This window comes from Sciurus vulgaris (genome assembly GCF_902686455.1).
Source record: "Sciurus vulgaris genome assembly, chromosome: 8".
NCBI lineage: Eukaryota > Metazoa > Chordata > Mammalia > Rodentia > Sciuridae > Sciurus > Sciurus vulgaris.
Genome location: NC_136468.1, coordinates 130,970,564 through 130,984,385, shown reverse-complemented (window position 1 = coordinate 130,984,385; position 13,822 = coordinate 130,970,564). Strand labels below are relative to the sequence as shown.

The following is a 13,822-nucleotide window of genomic DNA, read 5'->3' as shown; positions in this document are numbered from 1 at the left end:
AAGAACCAACCAAACACACACCCAGTGCCAACAGGTGAGGGCAACAGGTGAGACTGGGAAGCCCAAGCATTAAAGGTGTGGTCTCCCAGTGCTGAGGCCCTGGGGGTGCCTCGTGCTGCATCAGTTTTGCTAGATGTTAGCATTGTGGGGGACTGGGTAAAGGACATACAATATCCTCTGCTGTATTTCTTACAACTGAATATTAATGTAATAATGATCTCAAAAGGTTTATTTAAAAAGTGACAAATGCCACTTGTGTTGTACGTCCACTGAACAGGAAATGGGGGGGAGCCATGAGCCTTGAGGTCCCCCCTTGTCTCCTGCCTACCTTGGTCCAACATGGAACCAGAGCTCCCCAGGCCCACAGTGTCCAGCTCCTTTTGTTGCAGGAGACCCCGCACCCTGCAGGGGGTAACCAACCTCCTTCCGGTCTGTTTCCGTCATCCCGAACTGATAGTGGCCCAGGAGGAAGGGCCACACGGCCTTGCGGATCTCGGGCTGGATGCCTCCATAGTAGATGAGACGCAGCAGCTCCTGCTCCTCGTAACTCTGGGGTGGGGGAAGGAAGCAGAGGGTTTAGTCAGCTGGGAACCAGCAGGTGGGCTCTGAGGCTCAGTTTGCTTCTTGGAGCAGCCCCAGAGATCCTATGTGCATGAGCAAAGCAATGTGTACCTGAGGATTAACTGTGGCATTATATGAAGGAGCAGCACCTAGCAACCCACTGCTGCCCACCATGGAGAACAGGCATCCCTGCCTGGGTACCACACAGAGATTAAAGAGGGTGGAGGTGCATTTATGAGGCTTGATGCCAGAGAGGCTGATTTCTTGCTGGCTTAACAGCCCTGGGTGTGCACTTCTGGTGAAGGGCATCTCTCCTCCCCAAGAGGTTCAGACTTCTTCAGTCTGGGCTCCCACCATTCTCCAGGGCCTCATGGTCATGTGAACCGGCAGAACGGGAAGTAGACAGTGTGGAGGGAACTCACAGGAAAGATTCAATGTGTGTTAAGTGGAAAAAAAAACAAAAAAAAAGCCTGATACAGAATGTATCTAGTGAGACTACAGCATGCCTAGGGCTTTTGCAAATAGAAAAATGAAGAGCATGAATGTATTGGAAATCCATTGTATATTACTGTATGTTAATTGGTATGTCATAATTCACATGTATGTTTAATTTTAAGCCAGTGCTTCATATTGTGTATATTTGGAAATATTATCATGCAGTTATTAGTGTGAACTTGGCTCTAAGAAAACTTGAAAGGGAATGAATCTAGAAGGAACGTTTCCACTTACTACTTCACACAGCAACAATTTCTGCGCACACTAGTATGACCTTAGCAACTGTTTGCCATATTGTGTGGAGTTGATTTGTACACCTAAATAATAATCATTTCTACGCAAAGGCTTTTCACTGAGCTGAGGAGCCAGCAGATCCGTGCTGGACTGTGTCTGTGGAAGGGACCAATGGCTGCAGGGTGCTGCTCTGAAGGGCCCCAGGGCCATCTCCTATCACCTCTTTATTTCATATTCCAACTTTAAAAGCATATTTCACATAGGAAGGCTAGTCTTGGGTGTACCCAACAACAATGGGGAAAACAGCCCCTCTTTTGTCCTTCTTGGGGATTTTTAATTTATATTTTGTAGATGGCCTCGTCAAAGCTGTTTAAAAAGCAGAAAACAGTTTGCCACTGAGGCTCTGACCTCTTCATCAAACATCTGCTTCCTCTTCTGGGTCTATCATTAGACTCCATTTCGTAGCCTCCCTTGCAGTTAGGAGTGGCCATGCTGCCAGGATCTGGCCAATAGGATGGGAGAGGGTGTGAGAGAAGAAGCCCTTTCTAAGCAAAGGCCAGAAAAAACAGGTGGGTTCCCTCTGTACTATTTCCCCTTCAGCTGGATCACATGACCATGAGGCTCTGGAAATGGTGGGAGCACAGAGTGAAAGAAGGGGCCTGAACCCCTTGGGAGAGGAGAGATACCCTTCACCAGAAATGCCACCTGGGGCTCTTAAGTCAGCAAGAAATCAACCCCTTGGTGTCAAGCAACTGAGAGTGGGGCCTGTCCCTTCCTAGTGCAGTCTAGCCCAATGCCAATAGGCAGCTAAAGGCAAGACATAGCCAAGCAGGTTGAGAATGGTGTTCAGTGAGATCTACTCACTGTAGTGTCTCAACCAACTTGTCCTTAGACTGGGGCCTCCCCAACTGGGAGGATTACCAGAGCACCTGGGGACCTTTCAACATAGATTCTGGGCTGCATTCCCAGAGGTGCTAAATCAGTACAGCTGGAGTTGAGCCCGGAAATCAATGAATCTTTTACATTCCTCAGGAAACATGGAGACTCAGAAGCTGCTGGGGGTTATGAGTGCTATGAAATTCTGGGACAGTAAGCTGGCTTCTCTAAATTTTAAACACAAATCAATCAGTTTTATTTCTAGGAATCTCTCGAAATAAAAGCACTAGCACAAAAAAAAAGCTATAAAGCTATAAAGATGTTGATTGAAATACTGTTTTTTTTAAAACAGTATTTTTTTGTTAAAAAATAAGAACCCAGCTGTCTGTCATTAGGGGAAGATTTGAATAAATTATGGCCCATTCACATAGGAGGTGCTAGCATTCAGTATTTCACCTAGAGATTTGAAAGACACTTGACATTAAAGTAAATTGGTTACTTAAAATATAACTTTAATATCATATCATTTTAAAAATAAGAGATATAAGTAAGGTTGAAATCAATATTATAGAGGTGTAGATTTCTATCTATATATTAGATATATATATTCTTACATATCTACATATAAATACAAATAAGAGATCAAGATAAGATTTAAAAATATGTAGTTATATATAAATATGTAAGTAGATACAGAAATATACATAAGTCTATCTCTGCATATCTATAGACATGTAGATTTGTATCTATATAGATACAAAAATACTGATAAAGTATATATATGTGCCTTATATATACTATAGACTCATAGATATAGAAAGATAGACAAGTTACAAAGATATATATATACATATATGTATATGAATATACATGCATATGTATATGGCTTCATATCTATAGTTATAGAAATACAGATAAGATATAAATATATAAATAAAGATATTCTTATGGATAAACACAGGAAATATATGGAACATTTTACACCAAATTAAGGCCCCAGGGATCAGAACTAGAAGAATAAAGCGGAGAGGTGATATTTCAGTTTCTTTTAAAATTTTGTACACCTGTATTCATCTTTGAATTCGTACAGTACATGGACATTACTCCTATAATTTTTTTAAAAAATGAGTATTTTTGGCAAAAAGCAAACCACCTTTCTGTTAGTTCAGGCTTGGGAACTAGTTGATCTTTCCTCCTAGTCCCCTGGAACCCCAGGAATGCACCTAATAGGGCCTCCACACCCCATCCAGGGTGCAACAGCAGTGTCTGTCCTCTCCTGCACCTGGTGGGAAGGCGCACAGCCAACAGGGCCACCAGATCCACCCAGTGTGGAGACAGGCGCCTCCTCCAAGATCCTGTTCTTGGCCCAAACTAGAGCTTCTCAAAGTGGGTTCCGCCTTCCACTCGCCATGGGAGGCACTTTTCCAACAGGTTTCTGTGGCCAAATACATCTGAGGGAACGTTCCTCTTACTCTCCTTCATTCCCTTGATTTCTTTCCTTTTTTTTCAAAATACATTTTTAAATTGTTGATAGACGTTTATTTTTTTAAATTTATTTATATGTGGTGCTGAGAATTGGACCCAGTGCCTCACACATCCCAGGCGAGTTTTCTACCACTGAGCCACAGCCCCAGCCCTCCCCTGATTTCTTGAGTATGACCAGGATATTAGCACAGCCATGGTTCAGGGAAGTCCTGAGGCATACAGAAAACTGTTTAACCTCGACATTTCCCAAACTAGCTGATGATGAAACTTTTTTCAAACACCAACATTTTTCTCCCAGCGACACTTTTACAACAATCAGGAAATCTTAGAAAGCATTCAAGCAATGACTGTCTGTAGGTGACTATCTCTAGACCCTAGGCCACCATACGGAGATGGGACAATTTTGAGCCCTGGTGGAAAAGGTCTAGTGCCTGCCTTGGACCCAGCTGCTCCCATTCTAGGAGTTTGAACAGCACTCAAGTTTCAGCCCCACATAAAAATAAACAAAATAAAGGTATTGTGTCCATCTACAACTAAAAAAACATTTTAAAGAAAGAAATGATTTGTTTCATATATTCCTTATTACTTGAAGGTAATTACATGCAGTATGTTCAGTGCAGCTGCGTTGTGACTGGGACCCGTCACATGAGGCCAGGCGTGAGATTCTCCACTGTGGTGTCATGTTAATACCCAAGTAATTTTGGAGCATTTTGGATTTTCAGATTAGCTATGCTCAACCTGTCTATGTCCTTCAATCTCTACCCTAAAGGGGCAGTGGGCTGTGGGTCTTGGAATTCTCCAGAAGAGAGGACTGTCCATGTGCCTGTACAGAACTCAGGCAGGTCGACTCGAGTGCCCACAGGCAGGAGGCCCTATTTCTCAAACAGGACAGCCTTCCCTGCAGCCTGCCTCGTGGCAGCCTAAGTCCTGCCAAGGCTTACCGTGCTGTCCTGAAGGTACTGCTCCCAGATCCCAGCAGTCAGGCCCTGCCCAGCATCACAGGGCAAGTCTGGAGACACGATCATGTGATTGACCAGGGCTGACAGGTGGGTCCTCACGGTGGACAGGTGTCTGCAGTAGGCGAGCCCTGTTGGGGAGGGAAGTGAAATGTCATGCTCTGCCATCTGCCTCTCTGGCTCATGGAGTCTTCAAAGTGGCATCCTTCTCCCCAGCTTATTGAACCCCCATACCCTACAAATTCTCATCACCTCTTTTCCCAAAAAAGGAACGTGAAGCCCAGAGGGGTGATGTCACTTGATGGCTTGACTGCTCAACCCTCAGGAAGTTTTGTCACCTTTCTCGGCCTCAGTCAGGGTGACACCACCCTACTGGGTTGGAATCCAATGCATTCAACTGACAGGCTGCAGGCAGGAAAGGATCAGGAAGGAAGAGGGCCAGGGACTCCTCGAGCTCACTGTGCCTCTGCCTCAAATCTACAGGGAACGTGAGGACTCCTGCTCAAACTGCTGCTGGATAAAGAAAGTCCCAGCAAGTCAGTGACCCGGAGATGCTGAGTGCACCGGGTCTGCTTTCCAGGGTGGACCTGTCACCTTAAAGGAATGCCTGCCAATGTGCTGCACCCTGGGCCCATGCGGGTGCCTGGAGATCAAGAAGCACTCAGCAAATGCCAGCCTGTGCCATTTGCTGACTGCGCCCCTTCCTCCTGGCTCAGCTCCAATTCCCAGAGAGAATGCTGGAACTTCTAGAGCCTGAGGATTCACCCCACCAACAACAGGAAGGTACAAGGATGGTGGTGGTTATCACAGAATGTCCAGCGTTTATAGTGCACATGATGCTACCCAGCACTAACAGCCAGGACTGTTCCCTGAGTTTCCATAAGTGAGCTACTTCTCACCATGACCGTGTGAAGCAGGTATTAGCACGGTCCTTACTTTATAGATGGGGATACTGAGGCATATGCTGGTTACGTCATTGGCCCATGTCACATCACTAGAGGAAGTATAGGGTGGGGATTTGGCCCCAGGCCTCCTGGTTTGAATCTGGGCTCTCAACCAGCATCAGAGATGCACAATGTCGTCATCTGATCACCTGGTTCCAGACTCATCTCAACACTCTGCTTCCTTCAGGAAGATGCTGCACTTGGGTCTGATAAACCCTTGCTCAGTGCCTGCTGCATGCCAGGCTCTGCCTCAGGCACTGGAGATGGTGGTCACAGAACAGCGAAGAACCTCAGCTGAGGGGAGCTTACCCTTCCTGTCTCTCCAGGCACTCAGAGATGATGGGCCTATGCAGGCCCATCCAGGTTTCTGTGGCCAAATACATTTGAGGGAATGCTCCTCTTACTTGCCCATGCCCCCAATTTCTTGAGTGGGATGGGGATATTAGCATAGCCAAGGTTCTGAGAAGTCCCGAAGAATACAGAAAACCTCAGTGTTTCCCAAACCATTTGACCAGGAAACTGTTTTCAAACTTAAACATGCAGGCCCATGCAGGGTGTATTAGAACTTTTCTAGAATCCCTAAAAATGCATGCTTTATCTTCCCCATCCAGGTTGTGGGGGCTTGGGAAATAAAATGTGCTGAGAAACTAGACTGTAGAGAGAAGAAAAAAAAAAAAAAAAGCCTTTGGAGTCAAGCACGCCAGGATTCAAGTCCTAGGTCTTTAAAGCTTGTTAGCTGTGTGAACCTGGGCAAGTCACTTTGCCCCTGTGTGTCATGTCTGATTAATGGGAACAACCAAGAAATCTATGTTATTAGTTTTGATCTTTAAGTTTTGGGGATGAGATCAGGTACTTTTCTCTTCTGCCTGCGAAATGGAACTCATGTGTACTAAGCACCTACGACATGCAATACTAGGTGCTAAAGACTACGCTCTCTTCTCATTCCATCCCGAAAACAAACTCTCAGGATGTAGTGGTGACCAAACCAAGCCTCCTTTCCCAGGGGCCCCAGGGTCCACTGCCCTCTTAGAACCCACAGATAAAATTCATCCACAATCTGTAGATGAGCAAACTGAGCCTGAAACCAGATATCTAGAAGGTAGGGATGTTCAAACTCCAGAGCCAGGCTCTGTCCCCGGATATTTCTGGCATACAGCAGGCACTCAATAGATGCTCCTTTGGAGACCACATCAGCAATGGAGACCTATACGCACATCCATAAAAGGCTCTGGAGAGGATCTGGTACTTCATATTGTCACAGAGAAGCTTCAGAGGAGCCCTGCAGGGGGAGAAAGAAAGATGCTTGACAAGAGCCACACACAGCCCAGGTTTTCTGAAGAGGATCACAGCCATTCTCTGAGGGGACCGCAGGGTGGGTTGCTGTGATTTCCATGCAGCTACATTGCCCCTTCTTATCAGAACCCCAGTTTTCCTTTGAGGTATCACCTCTCCCATAAACCTCTGTCCCTGTGGTCTGGATGGGACAAATGACTCGACCTAGTGCAGGACCCAGGTTGAAGTCATGGTGATTGGTTCAGAGATGGTCATGTGACTCAACCTGGGACAATGAGAATCATCTCTTGGGACTTTTGTTGGAACTACCAAGAAACAGACACTTTTTGTTTTTTTCTTTTTAAATTTCCTGTCTGAGTTCCTAAGCCAGGGAGATATACGTTCATGGCTGCTGGGAGTCATCTTTGCCATTGTACAGGGAGGGCCTGCCTGAGAGCAGAGAGTGGAACTAGCAAACAGGCAAGTGAAGCCAACATCTGAAGACACAGACAGGGCTTCCTATTTTGAGCATCATTCATCCAGATGCTGCTGTATCTGAACTTCTCAGTTATGCCAACATATTTCATTTTCTTCTTGCATCAGCTTAAAGTGGGTTTCTGTCACTTTCTTCTAGTGACCCAGGGGAACCACATTAAGTCATGCTGGGATTCAGTTGGAATGACTGCAAAGCGGGTGATATCTCTAAGGTTCCCCTTGCATGGCCATTTCTGGGTGCCGTTTTGGCTGAGGGAAGAGTAAGCCCCTAGCATTGCTGGAAATTATAAGAATTGCCAAAGGAGTGCTGTATGCTCTTGCAAGGCACAGAATGGAAGAATAGCCATGTATTTATTCTCAGGACATCCCAGGGGATGCCCAGGAAAGCCCAGGGAAGCTGGAGAGCAAACACACCTCAATCTCCAGTTATGCACATGGGAAAATGTCCTTTGTGCCTCAGGGTGGTGAGGTTGACTTGTTCAGGTTACAGAAGCACAGCATCACACCCACCACTGTTCCCTAGCAGGCTTGGTGCTCAGCAAGGTGGTGAGCTCTCCACCATGACAGGTACGTAAGCAGATACTATCAGAGTGTGTATTAGGGAAAGCAGCATTTCTCAATGGCCCGTGGAGATGACAGGTGCAGCCCGAGACACTTGGGGTTTCTCTAACATGTGAATTCCTGGGCCCTCAAGAGACCTCAATCCGGATCTCTAGGAAGAAGTCCTGGAACCTATGCGTTTTGCACCGCCTAAGGTGATTGATGCACAATAAAATTTGAGAGTCTCCAGCTGCATTAGCACGTCTCACACTTAAACGTCGACATGTGTGTTAGGGTGTTAAATACAGCTTCTCATTTAGTAGATTTGGGATAATAAGCTGAGAATCTGCCCAGGTGATGCTGTGGGACCACTTACTGAAAAGCCAGGGGTAAGGAAGCTTTGAAGACCTGACACTGGCCCCCACCCCTCACAGCCCCTGCCTGAAGACTGGACACCACTAGGAAGAAGGCCAGCAAGGCCAGAAGGAAGGGATTCTCCCAGGCCAGGCCAAGCTGGGCCAGTGGGAAACTACACCAGTCTCATGAATGGGCTGAGTAGTTCCCAAGAGGCAAAAGCTCTGTGGATATGGACAGAGATGAACTTGAGATCTAATTTAGTGCAAGACAACATTGAGTGCCATTTACTAAATGTTGCCACATGCCAAGTACCATGTGCAGGCCACTCTAAACCATTATTTGATTTGCTCCTTATAAGCACATAAAGGAAGCATTTTGTAGGTATTTGTCTAAATATTATTTTTGGTTTCTTCCTTCCAAGCACATGGTAGGGCTACAATTCCTCATTTCCTGTGGGTAGAGTCAATGAATTGGGAGAGGACATTATCAGTAACATATTTTGGTGGAACGTTTATTCTTGATTCCAGAGCTACTATTCCCTCTCACTGTGTGACTGGCAAAATACAACATGGCTTCCCTTAATTATGGAAAAAGCAGAGGTCCTTGCTAACCCATGATAGACACACAGCATGTGTGATAAAGCAGTTGCTATATAAAGTTACACTAAGATCTCAGGCCTATTTGTTACTGCAGCACAGTGTTGTTTATCCTGATTGATACAGTGAGTAAGTTCCAACAGTTACAACTGCACAAGGCCAGGTTTTAATCCAGCTCTGGTTGATTCCATAGCTTGTGTTCACTCCTCCAGATTTGGTGCAGGGCAAGAAGTGGGCATCCACAAAGCTCTGGGTAACCCTTCAGCCTCTTCCTCGAGCAGCACAGCCCCTCCTACCTCTCATGGTTGCAGCCATTGGTTGAGCTGCCACCAGTCGAGCCACTCTGTGAACAGGACGAGCAGGAGGATTTCCGGGGGCTGGGTTGCCATAGAGATGGGAGGTTGTTCACGGAGACATCCATGAGATCTTGGGGGACTGTGGTAAATAGAAGGGGCAAAAGAGCCTTGGTTAAATCTGTGTAGGTCATAAAAACCCCAAAGCAAGCAGCTTCCCCATCCTCTAGGCTGGCACAGGGAAAGGAAAAGACCCTGAAAGACAAAGTAGGAAAGAGCCATTTAGATCAGAGTCCAACTGAGGTCCTTAAGCCCACCTGATCCAATGAAAGCCACCACCAAGATCTGGAGGCCCCAGAAGATGAGCAGAGCTGATGATGGCTAGAGAGGAAAAGAACCAGGAAACCAGAGCCAGGAAAACAGGCAGCCATGCCTCGCCATGTTGTCATCTAGCTGTGCTCACAGGATGCCGAGGGGAAGGAAGGGAGCCTGCTGGGTGCTTCTGGGAAGGCTGAGGGAACGAGTCCCCAGAGATGGGCCTCCTGGGGGAGCACCAGGTGGTCCAAGAAGGGAGCCTGAATCCAGGGAGGAGGCAGAGCACCTAGGGCAAGAGACCAGGGGGTGAGGGGGAAGCGTGCGGGCGCTGTCCATGGTCCTGGGCCACAAAGCTGCTCCACTAGGTGGGTGCCGGCAGACTGGCAGCCCACAAAATCAGAAAGTCACAAGCCCATTCTGTACTCGTGACCTACTGAATTCACCTCCTGGAGACAGAGTCCTCAAATCTGGATTTTTTTTTTTGGTAAGAGGGATGGAACCCAGGGGCGCTTAGCCACTGAGTCACATCCCCAGCCCCCCTTTTTTTATTTTGAAGCAAGATCTTGCTAAGTTACTTAGGGCCTTGCTAAGTTGCTGAGGCTGGCTTTGAACTTGCCATCCTCTTGCCTCAGCCTCCGGAGCTGCTGAGATTACAGGTGTGCACTACCATGTCTGGCTCAAATCTGTATTTTTCAGTTTTGACACAGCAGCCACATTCCAGAGATCCTGATGTCTCACTCCTGGACACTGGTGATTCCTGATCAGTTGCTCCCGGGACACAACACTCAGTTTCCCTGATTTCCTTCTTTCCAAGCTTTATGAGAGCCACGACGTCTACGAATCTGCTGGGTGGTTGAGTACTTTAGACTCGCGAGCCATCTGGTCTGTGTCGTAAACACTCAACTCTGCCATCACAGTGCAGAAGTCCCCAAACACAAAATGTAAACAGAGGAGCCTGGGTGTGTTCCAAGGCCACTGTGTTGACGGACACTGAAATGTGAACTCTGCATCATTTTCACGTGTCATGAAATATTCTTTTGATTTTTTTCACTCACTGAAACAAATAAAAACCACCCTCAGCTCATAGCTGTACAGAGCGAGGCCGGATTTGGCACATGGGTCATGGTTTACTTATTCTCGTTCCAGGAACTCAGAGAGGTGCCCATTCCCCATATGCCACGGCTCCTGGACAACTCGTCCTGTTTCAACTCCCCTTCAGCTCTATGGGGAGAGGGAGCTGTGGACCTGACCCACTGACCATCAGAGCTCGGCACCCACCAGGGTCTGTCCTGCTCACAGAATGTGGTTCTTGCGGCCACACTTGTCCTCCCCATGCAGACTCAACAAGGAGATAGCCCAGAAAGGCCAGTGACCCACCTAGTCTGTTCTAGAAAGACACCCGCAGTTCCGTGCCAGTCTCAGGGAAGTGCTGATTGGTTTAGTCCAAGTGGGGGCAATCATGCCTCCATCCCAGTCCCTTGCCCCAGCAGGCTTCACCAACCAGTCCCTCCACTGCTGAACCCACCATGCTACCAGCTGCCTGCTGCAGGGTGAATGGCTGAGGGCATCGATTGGTCCCTTCCTTCCACCTCCCCTGGAACCAAGACTCAAATGACAACATGGCAGAGGTGGCTGGGACCCAGGCCCTGGGGAAGTGGGGAGCCCAGACATTACAGGGAAGCTGCTCCTTCAGGCCTGGTGTAGGGAGGGCGGTATTCCATTTGGCTTGTGCCCACTGACTCCCCCTGGCCACTACCAGCATGGACTGACCAGCAGGAATCATCATCCAGGCGGGTCCCACAGAGATGGGGCAGGCACTGGCCAAGATGTCGGGGGCAACTTGAGATACAAAACAAAAAAACTGTGGTTAAGGGGAGGTCTGGGGTGGGTGGGACAGGGAGACAGGCACAAGAACCAATTCCTTGGGGCTTGAACTGTCCCCCCGCCCTGCTCTCCACAGCCCCCACCCCCAGGCATACTGTGTTTGATTAGAGGACAAGAGAATGCTCATGGTTATCAAGTGACTAGTTCCATGGGTGCTGGGCTGGGCAGTGCTCTGCCTTACTGTCCACAGTGACCCTGTCTGGGGGGGCATCTGTTTTCTCATCTTGCAGAAGTAACTGAGCCTCCAAATGGTGATCTAATTTTGTTACCCTAAGACCCACCAGGGAGTAACTGGCAAGGCCGGACTTTTTAACGGAAGTCTCCCTTCTCTTTAATGACAGTGGTCTCTCACTGAGTAGCAGGTACTATCATTATCCCCTTTTTCAGATGAGGAGACTGAGGTGCACAGAGCAACATGCCTAGGACCATCCAGCTAATGAGTGAAATTCCAAACTAGGAGGCCCAACTCTGAGCTCCAATCAGACCCCTGCTGCCATTTCCCACTGCTTCCTGTCTCTCCTCCCATGGGCTCTCAACTGGGGCAGGTCTGGAGATGTCTTGAGACTTCAGTTGTCCCAACTTGCAGGTAAGCTCAATGGTACAGGCATCTGGTGGCTGGAGGCTGGGGATGCTGCCCAGCACCCCATAAAGCACAAGACAACCTTGCACCCAACGAATCATTCAGCCCACCAGGCCCACAGAGCTGACGGTGGGAAATCCTGCTCCAGACCAGCGCTGCCCAACGGGAATGTGACGCAGCCATGCATAGAATCCAAAACTGCCCAGGAGCCACATTAAACAGGTGAAGACAGCTGCAACAGTGTATTTTGTTTAACCCAATATTCCCAAAATGTTCTCATTTCAACATATAATCAATATAAAATTATTCATGCCGTAATTCACATTCTTTTTTTTTTTTATATAAAGACTTGAAAATCTGGGTTGTGTTTTACACCCACAGAACATCTCGATCACACTAGCCCACACACTTCTCGAGTGCTTGTTGGCACATGGGCCTTGTGGCCACCACAGCACGGAGACAACCTCAGCAACAGAGGAGTCTGAAATGCCAGTCTCTGACGGTGGCCCTGTCCACATGCTCTGGAACTTGTCTTTGCCTCCGGCATAAAGACCAGTCAGAAGCCAAGAGATGTAGACTGGGATATACGACAGTGGGAGGGAGGTCGGACGCAGCTGCAGCCACAGCCTCTCCCCACAGGGTGAAATAACTGTCCTCCTGTTGAAGCCAAGCACCTGCACGTTTTCTCCACAAAGGGCTCAATGATACATATTTTTGGCTCTGTGGGCCACCTGAGCTCTGTCACAGTCACTGACCTCTGCTGTGGTGGCCTGACAGTAGCCACAGACACTATGTAAATGAATGGAAGTGGCCATGTTCCTATAACACTTTATTTGCAAAATGTGGCCCACGGGAAAGGGTTTATTTCCTTCTGATTTTTTTTTTTTTTTAATTGGTAAACCCTGTGTGGCTCAGGCCCCCGAGAATTTCAACCAAGGATGGGGTCCCCATTACCAGGGCTGCCTCTGACCTTGAGGATGAAGAGGGTGAAACCACTTGGCCTCTTCCCTCCATGAAAACAATATGCATGGGGTGGGGCTTAGAGGCACAGGCTCTGGAGTCAGACCACCTGTGTCCAGAGCCCAGCCACGCCCCAAACCAGCTGTGTGACCTTGGATCTACTGCTTTACCTTTCTGTGCCTGTTTTCCCCTCTGCACAACAGGGGGACGGTGGTGACATCCTGCCTGGGAGGGCTGAGCTGGGGATGAAATGAATGAAGACAGAGTGCAGAAGTGGACCTGGCACATGCGGCACTCAGTAAGGACACTGGACTGTGACCTGAGCATCCACCAAGGATGGGGCCTGTACCTGGCAACCAGGCATTTCCCAAGTCATCACTCTGAGTCCTCAGAATATGACCCTGGTGAGGAGTGCTGTTCACCCTGTTCCCCAGACAAGGAAAGGAGACCTGAACAGGAAGGAGCACGGGGTGTCCTGCAGTGGCAGAGCAGACTCAGTGGTGGTTCTTTTCTCGAAATCAGTGGTTCTCAAGCAGGGGCAATTTTGCACACCTGCCCACATAAAGGCAACACGGCAATGTCTGGAGACATTTCTTATTGTCACAAGTTGGAGGAACGTGAAAGGTCTGCTACTTGGCATCCAGGGTGGAGCCCAGGGATGCTGCTCTGCACCCTCCTGAGCTCAGGACAACCCTGTCCTATGAAGGACGCTTCCAGCCATCACATCAGTGATGCTAAGGTGGAGGAGCCCTCCTAAATACACTGCTTCATCAGGGTTTCCTCAAAGGCAGAGAAGGAGCCCAGTGCCAGTCGATTACTTGGGAGGTGCTACTAAGAAGCACGAGCACCAGGGAGGTGAAGTGAGACGGGGTAGGAAAGACTAAGAATAAGCAGGCTTCCAGGAGGGGCAACTGCACCTAAACTCCCTGGGGAGCCCTGAGGGGCTCTGCAAAGCACAGAGGCTTCAGAGCTTGCTCAC

At 48.2% G+C, this 13,822-nt stretch overlaps 1 protein-coding gene across 6 annotated transcripts in view; it reads right to left on the bottom strand.

Moving 5' to 3' along the window:
• Positions 1–13,822, bottom strand: part of SGSM1 (small G protein signaling modulator 1) — a 72,334-nt gene that overhangs the window by 21,990 nt on the left and 36,522 nt on the right. For 4 of the 6 annotated variants that reach the window (XM_079151268.1, XM_079151269.1, XM_079151267.1 and 1 more), the window contains 5 exons: positions 11,094–11,258; positions 9,108–9,246; positions 6,766–6,830; positions 4,593–4,738; positions 421–549 (listed from right to left, as the gene is read on the bottom strand). In XM_079151268.1, the coding sequence (XP_079007394.1) occupies positions 421–549; positions 4,593–4,738; positions 6,766–6,830; positions 9,108–9,246; positions 11,094–11,258 (644 nt within the window). The remainder of the gene's footprint in view (positions 1–420; positions 550–4,592; positions 4,739–6,765; positions 6,831–9,107; positions 9,247–11,093; positions 11,259–13,822) is intronic. The other 2 variants (XM_079151272.1, XM_079151271.1) reach the window with 1 other exon arrangement.